This window comes from Lotus japonicus, chromosome 6, assembly GCF_012489685.1.
Source record: "Lotus japonicus ecotype B-129 chromosome 6, LjGifu_v1.2".
In the NCBI taxonomy this organism is placed as follows: Eukaryota; Viridiplantae; Streptophyta; class Magnoliopsida; order Fabales; family Fabaceae; genus Lotus; species Lotus japonicus.
Window position 1 is genome coordinate 50187338 of NC_080046.1, and position 16197 is coordinate 50203534.

Sequence of the window (16197 nt, forward strand, 5' to 3'; positions counted from 1 at the left end):
TTGAGAGAAACTGTGGTGGAATGAAAAAACTGTAATCATTTTCCTTTTTAATTACATGCAAATTATTTATATTTATGATATAAACTTTACAACTTAATGAAATCGGTAATATTAAGTGTACTACCAAACAGTGCTTACATCATATGATGTTTTTTTCTCTTTATCTTTCTATTTCAGCCACATCACATTATATATCGCATCTATCATTTATTTTTCATATTTCATGTTTCTCTCTAATTATCTACGCTCATTCCATATATGTCAATTTTTTAAAATGAAATATAGAAAACTAATTATAGCATTCTATGTTTGGTTTAAATAATCAATTAATTGTTCAACCCTTTGATATATCATGCCACCATAATAATCAGGCGGTATTGACAAGGTATAGCACAGTTGGTAGATAATTGAGTTCTTTAAGTATCTAATTAAGGGTTCAATTATGAGCAGTATGTAAAAATAAAGATGTTGTGCGACACCTACTACTTAATTTGATCTCAGAACTTCGAAAGAGTGTCATAACTGCCGATTGTGAGAATACCTTTGACACAAAATATAATTTAGCCCTTTACCAATTTTATATTTGTTCAAGCTTGAGATAAACAAGCTCTTATTGTTCAATTGTGTCAATTTAAAATAAGTGAATCTCATTGTTAGTTACTACTTATAACTATTGATTAAAAAAGTAAAAGGTAATGGATCCCTTCAAAGTTATCAAACTTACCCCAACTTCAACTCGGCTGGGTTACTGTGATATTGAGTTAATGAGTCACTGGTTCGATCCATGAATCAAATGAACCAAATGACAAAAATAAAATAGACTAACAAGAGGCCTAAAACAAAAAGACTCTTAGAAAATGGACTATCCTAAGCCCAAGCTCTCAAACCCAAGCTCTAGAACAGATTAAGAAGGGGAGCTCGACGACGGTGACACTACCGGAGGGGAGCTCAGACGGTGGCACAGGAGAGGTTTTATCTACCAGAGACTCTCTGCTACTCTTCTCCAATCCAAAATGTCTATAACCCAAAATCTTACTACTTCAATTTCCTCCACTTCCTCTGCATTTTTAGCTTCCCCCACCTTCACTCCTAGGTACTCTTGCTTCACTTCTTTCCTTATTGGAATCAAAATTGCATCTTTCTTCTGTTTACTCATTAAAATTTTGATTTTTTTTTCTGGGTATTGCAGGAGTCAGGTGTCATTGCCTGTGAAGAGTGTGAGCATTTGTAAATGCGTTGCGACACCACAAGAAGCTGAGACTGGTACCCTGAAAAATCTTCTCTTCTTTAATTTTGAATTTGATGATGATTTGTGATTCTTCTTGTGATTGGATACTGGATAGTATTTAAATAGGGTGCATATGCTGTTCAGCTGGTTCCATTTCTGGTTTTTGCAATGTTTTATTTGACAAGTTCATCAAATTAAATTATTGTGTAGTCATTTCTGAGTTTTTTAGTTGTCTTGTTGATTTTGTGTTGGAGGGGTTGCTGCAGTGGTTGTGTTGGAAAAGTGCTAGCAAGTTGTTCTATTGAGTAGATATTTATTAGAGATGTGATTTTTTTAGTAAGATAACATTTTATTTTTTCGTGTTGCAGCCTACAAGACAAAGGTCTCTCGCAATGCAAATATGGGTAAACTTCAAGCTGGCTATCTCTTTCCTGAGGTAAGTGACGCTGCTTCATCTTTCTGCTTTTGATCCTGTTCTTCTACATTTATCAAATAAAAAATGAGCCAGTGTTTGATATGATTGATAAGCTTTTAAACATTTTAACCACTGCATTGTTTTTATAATCAATGTTCTCTTTTAATATTGACCTCAAGTGACCTCGGGTAAGTCAAGTAATACATACTTCATCAGAACTAATGTTTTTTTTTGGAGACTTGCATGTAATATTAACAAAAGAGGCCTTTGATCAACAACTAATCATGTGATTTTTAAAAGAAAAGATTTATGATTAAATGTTTTAAGTATCCGTAAAGGGAATGTGATGTTGCAACAAAGCATTTTACTCTTGAAATTTGGTTATCTTGTCTGCTAAAGATACAGAAGAAAAGATGGAAAAATATGTATCATTTTAGTTGTTCAATCTTCTGTTTCTTTATATATGTGCATATCCTTCTCTTTCTCACTCACCAAGCTTGAGGTTACATGATCTATGAATGCTTTTCTGCCTTTCTTTTTTCTGAGTTCTGACCATTTTTTGTTTTGTAACTTTATTACATAAAATAGGTTGCTAGAAGAAGGAATGGGCACTTGCTTACATACCCTGATGCAAAAATAATAAGCCTTGGAATTGGTGATACCACTGAACCCATTCCTGAAGTCATAACTTCTGCAATGGCAAAGGTAGAACTCTGGCATGAGTTTGGCTGATATATGATATAACTTTCATGACAATAGAATGTGGTCTATTTTGCCAGTATTTGTCATTTTCTGTTGACGTTGGAGTTCTATGGTCATTAATTATTGGTGAATTTCATAATAGTACCATGATAGGCATCGAACACAATTACAATCAAGTTAAGGAAGTGTTACCATTCATTCTCCCACCCATTCTCTCCCTACTTCCCACGTACTGCCCTCGGCAGTAAGTTACGTTCTCTTCCTCTTAGTTATGAATTATGATAAGGTGCACCGCACCTCTTTGTTCTCCTGACATATACCTTCAAGATAGCCGATTTCTTTGGGCCCGTATCAATCAACATATCATACGTTGATTTTTTTTCAGTAGCTTTAGTGTTATTATCTGTACAACTCTTTTAATGTCTTGTTGAATCTATTTAAGGTTGTCTTTGATTGATCATAACTCTGATATTTTGTAGGTATGTATATTTTTTTGAAAAACTGTTAATCATAAATAATATATTATTGACTCAATTAAATAACACTAATGCTTCACCTGTTGCTAACTGAGCATTTGTAAATGTTGTTTTTTCCCTTTTAATCAGAGATCACAAGCATTGTCAACCATAGAAGGATATAGTGGTTATGGAGCTGAACAAGGTGAAAAGGTATGTCAATTGATGTCTATGAGAGGTTTCGTCTGTTTTTCCATTTTTCATTCTTATATCTTTCTACAATTTACTGTTCTCCCTCACATAGCAAATGTAATGCCAGACCTGCTATACAGTTTTCCATTGCCCTTCCCCCTTCCCTGATAGCTTATTTCTTTTTTTGTGGATGAACAACTACTGCTATTGCCTAGTTTATTTTCGTAAGTGGAAAATAAAAAGGTTTTTTTTTTTTATTATTTTGAGTGAGTCTTTTCTTGGTCCTTGAGGCATTTCAGGAAAACATTTTTAATGTTCTTTTACTTGACTCCACTTATTCTGTAAGTTTGTCTCTGTTGTGCACTATATGCCTTTATTCTTACTGAAGTTTTACAGGAAGATAAATTCATGATGTGTAAGAAATTTGTGTGTAAATTATTTTCATGTAAACTCAAGTATTTTTTTTTTTATGATCTGTTGTGCAATATATGCCTTGCTTTCCACGTGTAGCTTTCTTTACCATTTTATGGTTTGATCTCTTTAATTGATATTGACTTCCACGTGATTACAATAAAACATTGTTTTTGTAATTCTTAAAAAAATTGTCTTTGTAATATGGGGTGTCAGCTGCCAAAGTTAAATCCCTGCTATTGCCTTTGATGTTTACCTTTGGAAGAAATGTAATTAGATGAAGATGCTAAGAGTTTGAACATTGAAGCATAGACTTACCTTATGTGTGTGTGTGTGTGTCATTTTGAAGCCTAAGTGCGTAATTAATTTCATTACCTACTTCCTTTTACGTAAGTTTATGATACTTGTAAGATTGAGAGACATCCATAATCTATGCAGCCATTAAGAAGTGCAATTGCTTCGACATTCTACGGTGATCTTGGTATAGAAGAAGATGATATATTTGTCTCAGATGGAGCTAAGTGCGACATATCTCGCCTCCAGGTTCATTTTGTATCTTTTAAATATATTATGTCCTACTTAAATTATCTATTCTGCCTATTGTGTTGTTTACCTGGTCATTTACTGCTGCTGGATTTCAAAAACTATCCTTTATGGGGGTAGGGGAGGGAGGAGTGACACAATAGTTGGGTGTTATCCACAATTAACAAGTTCTTCCTGAACTTAACTAATTATTTCTTTTATTTTCTTTGGCAGATTGTCTTTGGGTCAAATGTGAAAATGGCTGTGCAAGACCCATCATACCCGGTAATTCATATCTATGTGGTTGTTTAAAATGATATTCTCATAACTCATAAGTTGCTTAACCATTCATTCATGTTTCATTATGCCAAATGGAGACTTTGGTTCTGTTCCAGTTGTCCGCCTTATTGATTTACTGTGTGATACGCGCTCCTTGATGCAATAGAAAATACATGGTTCTTTGAGTCTTAGGTAGTGTTTGGCCCAGCTTCTTTTTAACTTTTAAGTTACTTTTAAGCCAAAGTTGGGCCAAACACAATTTTAAATAAGATCTTAAATAATAAGTAACTTATTTTTTTACGAAGAAATATAAAAAAAGTAACTTTTAAGGAAAAAGTTAAATAGGGGGAGCTTTTTTCTAATAAGCTGTTAAGAGTGTCAAGGTGCTGTTACAAATTGGAGAGAGAGCGTGAGTTTTGGGATATTAATTACGAACATTTTGGAATTGTGGGAATCCTGGCTGCTTCTTTCTTTTTTTATATAGAACAGAGATCATTTTTTTAACGCACAGAACAGAAATCATAGTCATAGTTAACACAATAAAAACAATCCTACATGGTCCTTGATAAACAAAGTAGAAACCATTGACATGATCTTCCCATGGAATGAAGAAAAAGAAACCATTGACATGGATTTTTTACGAATTTGTGACTTATAATTTATTGGAGATATAAATTATAAGAGCTATATATATATATATATATATATATATATATATATATATATATGTATGTAAAACTTTCAAAAATATTTTGCCAAACAGTTTTTAATCTAAAAGTAACTTTTAAGCTATAAAAAAAAATGAAAACTGACAAACAACTTCTGTCTTTTATTTAAAGCTCTTTTTTTTAGCTTAAACTTAAAAGTAACTTAAAAGCTGTAAAAAAGGTGGGTCAAACGCTACTTATATTTTGTTTATACAAGGTATAAGAGGACTTGAAAGAATATTGCTCATTCTAATATTTGAAGAAAGGCTTCTTCGGTATTTGATTGACAAACCTTCCTTCGGTATTTGATTGACAAACCTTGAATGGAAAGATTATCCATTACTGGAGAAAGTGACATATGGACATATGCAAACACATGAAAAACTTCAATTAACTTCTTTGATCAATGTTTCAACTTTGATCATAATTTCATTTATTTTAATTTTTTTATCGAAAGTATAACATCTAAGGTTATCTATCTTGACCATGGTAGTCAAAATCGTGATTATAATCATATATATGCTTCAGCTTCAGGGGGAGTGTTAATAGGTTAAGTGAGGGGACACCATAGTTTTATTCTGCTTAAAGTTACTGGCCTTTTGTCTATAGTAGCTGTTCTCTGTGAATAATGCAGCTTTTATATGCAGGCCTATGTAGACTCAAGTGTGATTATGGGCCAGACTGGCCCCTTCCAGAAGCCTGTTCAGAAGTTTGCAAACATCGAATACATGAGGTGTAATCCAGAAAATGGTTTCTTCCCTGATTTGTCTTCCATTTCTCGACCAGATATAATTTTTTTCTGTTCGCCAAACAATCCTACTGGTGCTGCTGCAACAAGGGAGCAACTTACCCATCTAGTTCAGTATGCTAAGGACAATGGGTCTATAATAGTCTATGATTCAGCATATGCAATGTATATATCTGGTGACAACCCGCACTCCATCTTTGAAATTCCTGGAGCCAAAGAGGTCAGTGAGTCTGTAACTGATAATTTGATGTTTAAGGGATGGTCTTTATTTTCACTCTTACTTATGACTAGGATTCTTATTTCTTACATTAATTAACTGTGCTTAGTTTTTAATGGAATGCATCTGGCGGATTCTTCTTAATTACATATTATTTGCCAATCTACTTGAGTACATGTGGCTTGTGCTAAAACTTAAAATTAACATGCGTGAATGTCATTGACTATAAATTTGTTTTGCAACAAGTTCCATACCTTATTGATTTGGTTAATGCAACAGTCACTGGAAATCTCTCATTCATGAGTATTTTTGCTTTGACCTAGCTGGCAAATGTTTTACTTTGGACTATGAATTATTTCCATATTGTCATGTCAAACTCTTCTAGTTCTGGCTTCCTTCTAGTTTAGGAGGACTGGCTTTGTCAGTTTGCCAGACACCGAAGATTTTGGTGACCGTAAATGTCTACTTATGCCAGTGATATATACTTTTATTCAAAAGATACACTTTGTAGTTTGGATGACTAATCTAGTAATATTTCACATACCACTATAAGGAACTTTAACCAAGTAGAATTTCCAAAATTTAGCAATTCAGTGAGGAATCTGCTTTTGATGCGAAGTGACCGTGGATTTCTGTTACATATCAATGTGTGTGACTGCTTATGGCCTATTGCAGGTTGCTATAGAGACTTCATCATTTAGCAAGTATGCTGGATTTACTGGAGTCAGACTGGGTTGGACTGTTGTTCCAAAACAGTTACTGTTTTCTGATGGATTTCCTGTTGCCAAGGACTTCAACCGTATTGTATGTACTTGTTTCAATGGCGCATCAAATATTTCCCAGGCAGGTGGTCTGGCTTTCCTTTCACCAGAAGGCCTTAAGGTTAGTTACTTTGTTTTATTATTAAAGTTCATGAAAAATAGAAATTTCCAATTTTCCATATTGTTAATAAAGATTTCTCTTATCCTGCCTCTTCCTCCTACCACTAGATGCTTCTGTGGCTTCTATTATTATGGCATTATTAACTATTAACTGTGTGGTTGAATTTCCAGTGAATTTAACGCTGGTCCATGTTGAATTCCTGTCAATGTGGGAAATTCTTGCTTCTCTATTGATACCTTGAGATGCGTGAAATCACGTTTGCATTTGCATTAACACAACCAAAAATACCCTAAACTTCACATGCATTTGCTCTATTACACCAAATTCTTCAGCTAATAATTTTTTGTAGGCTATGAGGTGGTTTTCTTTGATCATTTAGAACAAATGGAAAAACGTATTTGAAATATATTTGTCAAAAAATGAGTTACATGATAGGATTGCTGCAATTGAGTGCAGGCTATGCGAGATGTTATTGGATTCTACAAAGAAAACACTAGCATAATAGTGGACACATTTGACTCTCTTGGGTTTAAGGTCTATGGAGGGAAATCTGCACCCTATGTGTGGGTCCATTTCCCGGGGAGAAACTCATGGGATGTATTCAGTGAGATTCTTGAGAAGACTCATGTGGTTACAACTCCTGGTAGTGGTTTTGGACCTGGTGGTGAAGGTTTTATCAGGGTTAGCGCCTTCGGTCACAGGGAGAATGTCTTGGAGGCCTGCAGAAGATTCAAGCAACTATACAAGTGAATTTAGAATATCTCATTGGTTTCATGCTGTATTGTCTTGGACCGACACTGATGGTGTGCTTTCTAGACTGGTTGGGGCTATGTCTTCTTTAAATAATGCAATTAGTTTTCTTGGAATTTAGACTATGATGTAAGGACTTATTAACAATGATGATGTTTATTCTGGTATTTGCTTTATCATGTTTCTATCATGCTCCTGGGGTCTGCTGCAGCTCTTTGATTGAAGTGATTTACATTAAATTGTCTATGGAAAATGTCAAAATGTTGCAATTCAACTTGGGTAAATTATTTTCCTTTCTTGATTTTCCACTTTCTGTGTTTTTGTTAGTGTTGATTATTATTTCCTTTATTAATCCTTTATAACCAGTGTCAGCAATGCTTGCACTACTAATTGAAGATAATGTATTTGTCATCAATTCTCAAAAAATTAAAGAATGATTTTATGCATATTTGGTGAAGCTGGCTTGGTTTTATATATTGGAAAGCAAAAATTAACTGGAATTTTACCTTAATGATAAGATATATCCTAAGCATGAGATTGAGGAGGTGGTAATTCTAAATTTTAGTTACTAAAAGAGGTTGTTTGTTGGGTCTTGGTGCCTGTTTGGGGTAGCGTTTTCAGCCCCCAAACGTGCGTATTCTCCAACGCTTCAAGTTATAATGGTGGGTGAAATGCTCGTTTTTTAGGACCACAACGCGTACTTATAGTATGTGAGAATTGAGATCAAGTATTTACTTTATGGTTGAATAAAGTTGAATGTGTCAAAACTCTCTTCCAAACCCCCTTGTACTTTAGTTTGAACAATTGAATTAATGGAATTATAATTGATAAACAAATATACATGCTCAACTCATGTAAATAAATAAACTTGTTCTTCAGTTTCATAACGTCTAGTGCGCTGATTGCGGAAGATAAATTAGTCTCACGATAATGAACTATGGAGGTATCTTGATCAAGGAAAAAAAAAGCTTGGAGGTGGGTTGAAAATGAGTACATTGTTTTTTTATTAAAAAGTGCTATATTATTCTAAACATAAAAAATTAAAAAATAAATATGTTTGTTAAATTACCCGCGTTGACATAAACCTAACCTTCGATCCCATTTTGATTCCGTTTTCTATATAAAGTCCAAAAACAAAAAGTCCAAAGCGCATGCCCGCAAAACGAGGCATATAGTTTTTTGATTTATATAAAAATAATGTAAAGAAAAAAAGCACGTAAAGATAATACATTAATAAATAATAATACACGAGAGAACAAACAACTAACAAAAGCTGCCTACTCTTTCTAGATAAAGCCTATCTCTCATCATGCCTAATTATTTCATAATTATTAATTACCAATTATTGTATACGTATTGCAAAGAGTGATCTTCAATTATGTTTTAAGAGTTTTCAACAAAAAAAAAGGTACTAATAAACACCCATACGAATCATGTTTTCATATCTTATTCAAAAAGAATTATCTCCAAATATGATTTAGACAAAAAAATAAAGTATCTATGCTCTTTTTGGTGTTGAAAAAACACAAAAAAGTATCTATACTAAACATGTAACCACAACAAAAAAAAAATGAACTACAAGTTGACTTAAATCATTTAGTCGGCCCAATTGGAAGATCGATCAATAAAATTAATAGTCCAACCGCTGATGAAAGTCATTAATTAATAATGTAAGGTGTCCTCATATATTTTCATTACCACAGTTTCTTCATGCTCGATAAAGAAAGCCGGATAAAATTTCATTCACACTCAAAATTCACTTACACTAAGATAGATAAATGAAGACAGGAGACAGAAGCAAGAGATATGATAGATAAAATGATATGAAAAGAAGAGTGGGGCAGAAAAAGAACGTTGAGTGTGAATGAATCATATCAAGGAAGTCATTGCTATATTTGCATGAGTTTAATTACTATGTAATGGCAACTTAAAGTTTTACATAGTCATCCAATTAGAATTCTCCTTTTAAGTCATGTTTGAACCGAATTAATGGATTGTGCATAACACCTTTGGGATGAGCCCGTTAGTCTTTTAGATCGTGCATAACGCCTTGAGTTACTTCGCCCATATGGTAAACCACATGACCCATATTAAACGGGTAAATGGTTACTTTGGTCCTCAAAAGCGTCCACCGACTTCACATTCGTCCCTGAATGAAATTTATTCATCTCGCAGTCCCCCAAAGTGGCAAACGTACGTCACTTTAGTTCTTGACGTTAAAAAACACTTAACAGGCGTTAACAAATTAATTTTTTATATTTTTTTACCCACATGGAAATCATTAATTTAAATTTAAAAAAACAAATTAACTGAAAAAATGATTTATTAAAAATTTAAAACACAAAATCCTAATCTCCTTCTCATCTTCTTTAGCTTACTCCTTTTTTCTTCATCTTCTTCTTCAATTCTTCCATCACCATCAAACTCCATCACAACCCAATCTTCTCCCTATTTATACAAGGGGTGCTAATTGACCACACAATTGAATCAGGTCCAGCAACTTATCTACATATACAGCATCACCTTTGAATACACAGCCATTACACAGGATTCAGATTGACCACACAATTGAAATCCACACCCAAAAATATGGAAGGAGGAATATATAATCTACAAGGAGTTCTAATGCAATTTATCAGTTTATTCCACAACATGCTGCGTGACTGAAAATAGAACACAAGACATGCTTGTTCTTCTTCTCTTGCAACCCTGAGCACTATCAGAGCAGTTCTCAAATCGAACCCACCTCCACCGCAACCCATCATAGAAACCCACCTCCATTGCAACCCTAGCCACATCCAAAAACCCATACCGAACCTAGCTCCATCTCCACCCACAGAAACCGCCCTCCACCCCCCTTCACCCCCCTTCACCCCAGACCGAGCCATCATCCTCTTCACCCACTCTGACCTAGGTTTGTGTGCACAGTGGCAGATCTGATTGAGTTTGGAAATCTGGATTGAAGCTTCAAACCAAAAGAGGGAAAGATTGAAGCTTTTATCTGGGTTTGGAAATCTGGATTCAGATCTGTGGGTTTGAAAATCTCATCAGGGTAGAGAGAACTGCGTTTCGATGGGGGCGGGGGATGAGGTTTGTGGTGGGGGATTGGGTTGTGGTGGGGTTTGATTGTGATAGAAGGATTTGTGAAGATGATGAAGAAGAAGATGAGAAGAAGGAGATGAAGACCGGTGGTTCACATCCAGAATTTTTTTGTTTTATTTAATTAGATTTTAGTTCAATTGTTATTCTAATTCAATTAAATGATTTTTCAGTTTTAAAAAAATGAATTTGTTAACGTCTGTTAAGTGTTTTTTAACGTCAAGGACTAAAGTGATGGACGTTTGCCACTTTGGGGGACCGCGAGATGAATAAAATTCATTCAGGGACGAATGTGAAGTCGGTGGACACTTTTGAGGACCAAAGATCGATCAATAAAATTAATAGTCCAACCGCTGATGAAAGTCATTAATTAATAATGTAAGGTGTCCTCATATATTTTCATTACCACAGTTTCTTCATGCTCGATAAAGAAAGTCGGATAAAATTTCATTCACACTCAAAATTCACTTACACTAAGATAGATAAATGAAGACAGGAGACAGAAGCAAGGGATATGATAGATAAAATGATATGAAAAGAAGAGTGGGGTAGAAAAAGAACGTTGAGTGTGAATGAATCATATCAAGGAAGTCATTGCTATATTTGCATGAGTTTAATTACTATGTAATGGCAACTTAAAGTTTTACATAGTCATCCAATTAGAATTCTCCTTTAAGTCATGTTTGAACCGAATTAATGGATTGTGCATAACACCTTTGGGATGAGCCCGTTAGTCTTTTAGATCGTGCATAACGCCTTGAGTTACTTCGCCCATATGGTAAACCACATGACCCATATTAAACCATATCATCCGAAATAGACCCCAATGAGAGTTATTTTTAGCACTCCCCTTATTATTATTATTATTATTATTATTATTATTATTATTATTATTGTGTTTTACATGCACCCATTTTCTTTGAAATTAAAAACAAAAAATATGAGATCTGGGTGTATAAATAGTAACTATGACTTGATGTCATGGTAGAAGTAATAAATTACTATCATATAAGCGAATTACATTACACATGAAAAAAAATGAAAACGATGGTAACACAAAGACAGACCAAGTTGTTAAGAAATCCACTATAAATTAAAAAAAGCAATGAACATAATAACTTAACTCATAGATAGCTAAAAGAAGCTGGTAGAGTAGAGCAGGTAACTGGCATGGTAGAGTTGTGATTGGTTGGTTGAAAGTTAGCAACTAGCCAAACAAAGTCTAAGTAAATACGGCGTCGTCTCTACCAGTTCTGTCCCTGACGCATTATTTTCATAGACTTAAACGGCTCTGTTTAGGGTGAGCTAAGAAAACACACACGTCATTTTCTGTCCTTGACCACTTTATGTTGTTGGTTTTTTTTTTGTCTGCTTTCATTTGTCTATTTCACACCACCGGCCACCACCACCCAAACGCTACGTCATCACGGTTTCGACACGTCTTTGACGGTGCTGTCGTTACCCGCCACCGCAGACTGCACCGTCAGCACGGACATGTTCGGTGATGACGGCCCTTCGCCGTTAGATGCAGCGGCGGCGGCAAGGTTGGCGAGATTGTTTGGAATCAAGGGGCTCCTGGTGTGACACGTGGCGGTGGAGATTGCGGTGGCGAGGGAAATTGGCATGAGGCAGAGTCCTTTGCCTTGGAGATACTGCATGGCGGAGCCCATGTCTTCTTCCATTAGCTTGGCTACCTGGTGCTCTGTCATGGTGAGGCTGTCGTTTGTGGTTGACGCTGCGGTGGTGGTGCTCCGGGGGAGGACCCCACCAGCTCCGTTGGTGACGCAGTCACCGCCTCCTCCTCCTCCTCCTCCCTGCAAAGAGAAACAAACGGTCACGTGAGTGTTAGAAAAAGGTGTGTGTGGAATCTGAGAAAGTGGGCACGCGTGGTGCTTTTGGATTGTCGTTTTGTGGTGATTGAGAATTTGATATGAGCCAAAGCCAAGTGAAAATGGTGGGTGGGTTGGTGGGGATGGAAGGATGAAAGACTCGTCTATCCGACATGTCGTTTTTGTGGTGCCCACTGTGTTCCTTTACCCACTTTTTTCTTCTTCATTCTTTTTATTACTTGTTATGGAAAACCTCTCATGTTTTCCTTTTCTCTCTTTTTCTTCTATCAAAGTTTGGCTTATCACATCATATGCAAGTGTTAGTGTAGTGTGGTACTCGTAAGCTATTAATAATTCCAGAAACTGAAAATTTTAGCTTTTTTTTTTCTCTAACCAATTCTGAAATCCACAAAACAATGTAAAATGGCAGAGGGTGTTTTTGGTAGAAAAATAAGGGGAGTGGCCAAATTTATCGATAATGATGTTGTGCATTGACAAGATCGTCTACAGAAGAATGAAATACATCTGTGGTCAAAATTGTGTAAAATGAGTGTTCTATCTAATCACACAAACTAACTTAAGTGACATAATACACAATCATGAACTACATATGGTATTTTCTATGTCTAATGATAAATTTACCAGTATCCAACACTTTCATAAACAAATTTCACTAATCATTCAAAAATAAGTCAAGAGTTGAATTTGAGAATTATTATTATTATTATTGTGGTTTTTTTATTTTATTTGGAGGAATAATAATGGCGCAGAAATAGGATCCTCCGTTACTGATTAGTAATTGAGAAATGAAATTAAAAAGTAATAACCTCAGAGGAGATATCAGCAACAAGGGGAGCCACGGCAGCTGCACCACCCAATCTGCTCATGCTCAGAACCTATGGTAACCCAACATTAATTAACAAGAAATTCATAATTATAATAAATAAACAAACAACTGGATAATTAAAATAATCTACTCGTGCTATTATATTACTTAATGTTTTAATGTTGATGAGGAATATAAACAAAATTAGGAAATCTGAGTGAACGAACCTTGACTTGGAGCTGCAGGAACTTCACGTAATCGATGATCTCATCCAGCATGGATGCCTTGTCTGTCTGTCATTCCACAAACCAAACGAATATTTCAATTAACAATTCATTGACCCATTTATTCATCAATAAATAATACATTTCAATATTTTTTACATACTACTAGTACATAGTACTAAGGATATTGTTAATTTCTTATGACTAAACTACCCCTCCATGTTACTGTGTCAGAATGAATGAAGAACTGTAAACACCAGAGATAGATCATAGATCGTAGTAAGTTTTGTGACCATACACCTGTCCTATCCTATTCCTATCCACCTTAGTATCTTTTAAAGTACGCACGGAATCACATGATGATTGAGCAGACAAATGTATGCAGAAACATTGATTATGCATAAATGAAGTGTAGATAAAACTGCTACATTTTACTGGGATGACACAATTGCCCCTGCACTAAACTGTACTACTAGCAAAGTACACTAGTTGCTTTCATTTTTACTAGTAATAGAAAAATAAGTAAAAAAAGACAACAAAAAAAAAACATAATTAGGAATTGATTGGCATGATGATAAACAAAGAGGGTTTTAGTTTTAGTAGTACCTTGTTAGCATTGGGGACCAGTTCCTGAAGTGCCTTCATTCTTTCTGCAATTCTCTCCCTTCGTAACTGCACCCACAAAATTAAAACAAAATGCAATTCCCAACCAGCTTCAGAATATGAAACGCAAAAACACTTCACACAAAAATTTAACCCATTTTGTCCTATTATTATCCTGCCGTTTCACTTTATTTGATTTTGCGTTTTATGAGTAAAATTGTTGGACCGAAAATGACACCTGAAATTATTGAGATAGAGATTCTATACATCTGAACATGTTAAATGAAGCCAACAATTAAAGTCAAAAATAGCAGTTACCCTTTCAGCAATGCTGTGTGGGTCCGTCGCTTGACCTCTCCGTGCCCTCACCCTCGGCTTCGCCTGACCCTGGTTGCCGCCGCCGCCGGCTGAGCCACTCGCCGGTGGAGCCTGGTTTGTTGCCCCAAAATTCTGCCCCTGAATCTGATTCGAATTTCCCTGCAATTCAATTTCAAAATAAAAAAAAAAACAAACAATGCAATTCAATTATTAAATACCCGTATGATAGCTCAAGTGGTACCAGAGTTGAGCGACACATAGGTTAGGTAAGGAAGGTTCCTGACGAGTGCAATTTATGTTTCCGACATGTAACAAAAAAAAATTATTAACATTTTATGAATTGAAAAAAAGAAGAACCTGAGGAGGATGTTGAAAATGCTGCTGAGGTTGGGTGCCATTCAGAGATCCGGTGAAACCGTTGTACAGAGCTTGAACTGAAGCTGAAGCTTCACCACCCTGTGAGAATGAAAATTGGTCATGGAATTCAGAGAATTGAGGGAACCAGAAATCAACAGTAACTGTAACATACGGGATTGGGGGATTTGAAGAAGTTTGTGGGGTCGACGACGTCGTTTGCTGGCATCTGGAGGAGGTGTTGTTGGAGCATGAGAGCGGCGGCGGCTTTAGTGGTGGGGGAGGTGATCTGGTGGTTACGGAACTTGGAGTTGAGGGTGGAGTGTTCGTCGAAGGGGAAAGCGGCGACATTATCGGGGGTGGTTTCGGCGGAGAGGTCAGAATTGGGGTCCCAGAAAGAAGGGAGGGTGGAGAGCATTTGCTCCAGGAAGTCGTCATGGGAGGTTGGGTCGAACTGAGGGTTGAGTTGTTGATGATGGTTGTTCATGGTGGGTGAATTTTGGATCTGGGTGGTGGTGGTGTTGTGGTGGTGGTGGTGGTGGTGGAGGTCTTGAAGGGAGATTTGAGAAGGGTTGTTGGTGGTGGTGGTGGTGGTGGTGGTGAGGAAGGAGTTGATTGATCCTTGCATTTCTCTGCTACAGGGTTGCATAGTTATGGTTAAGGACAAGGGTCAGAGAGAGAGAGAGAGAGAGAGAGAGAGAAGAGAGATTGATGGGGAACTCAGCAGTTGGAGTTGGACTGAGAGAGGAACTGAGTCTGGAATAGAAACAGCATTGCCTTTGTTTTTGGGGTTTCTCTGTCGAGTTCTGTTCACTGCCCTCCTTATAGTATTCTCTTTACCATGTTGGACTGGATATTTATTTTTTAATTACCACAAACTAGAACATGACTAGTCCCCAAAAACAAATAAATAAAAAATAGAAACAACTCATAACTTAAAAAACTATCAGATTAAAAAATTAAGAAAAAGGGTGCTTGAACTTTTATTAAGGATAGTGTAAATAGTACCCAAATTACTGTATCTAAGTTTTATCTTGAAAAATTTAGAATGAAAATACGTTAGGATGAGTATTTTCATACAATGTTTTGATATATTCACGCTCACTTTTAGATGTACATGAATTAAGTTGGATCAAATTTGAGATAAAATAAAATTTGAGTCGATCAAATTTAATTGGTTTGGTGGATGATCTTGAGGTCTATAGAGGAAAAGAGAGGATAAGTGGTGGTGGTGGCTCGAGGAGAAGTGGGGACCTGTGGTGGTGGGGCGGTAGCTAGAGTTTGGGTTTGGACGCTGACAGCTGAAGGTAAGGGTTAGAGGATAATGAGAGTATTTATAAGGCTGAAGGCTTGGGTTAGACTTAGGCCTGGGCTGATGCTGCAATTTTTTTTTCTAAGACCTGGTTCGGTTAGGAGCCCAAACCGATTTCGACTGA

At 36.0% G+C, this 16197-nt stretch overlaps 2 protein-coding genes across 3 annotated transcripts; one reads left to right on the forward strand and one right to left on the reverse strand.

The window, feature by feature from the left end:
• Window positions 1-848: 848 nt before the first annotated feature.
• On the forward strand, window positions 849-7816 carry LOC130723704 (LL-diaminopimelate aminotransferase, chloroplastic-like). 2 transcript variants are annotated; one of them, XM_057574830.1, is made up of 10 exons: window positions 851-1093; window positions 1190-1263; window positions 1597-1664; window positions 2232-2348; window positions 2951-3013; window positions 3842-3946; window positions 4160-4210; window positions 5559-5879; window positions 6552-6758; window positions 7215-7816. In XM_057574830.1, the coding sequence occupies exons 1-10, from the start codon at window positions 1014-1016 to the stop codon at window positions 7506-7508; spliced, it is 1380 nt and encodes a 459-aa protein (XP_057430813.1). In that variant the 5' UTR covers window positions 851-1013; the 3' UTR covers window positions 7509-7816. The 2 variants fall into 2 exon arrangements, with proteins under 2 accessions (XP_057430812.1, XP_057430813.1); XM_057574829.1 differs by having other exon boundaries at window positions 849-1263.
• A 3745-nt stretch (window positions 7817-11561) lies between these two features.
• LOC130722897 (bHLH transcription factor RHL1) lies at window positions 11562-15572 on the reverse strand. The gene is made up of 7 exons (XM_057573781.1): window positions 14937-15572; window positions 14765-14863; window positions 14408-14566; window positions 14093-14158; window positions 13490-13555; window positions 13264-13332; window positions 11562-12421 (listed from the first exon to the last, which is right to left on the reverse strand). The coding sequence occupies exons 1-7, from the start codon at window positions 15408-15410 to the stop codon at window positions 12032-12034; spliced, it is 1323 nt and encodes a 440-aa protein (XP_057429764.1). The 5' UTR covers window positions 15411-15572; the 3' UTR covers window positions 11562-12031.
• Between the last annotated feature and the right edge of the window lie 625 nt (window positions 15573-16197).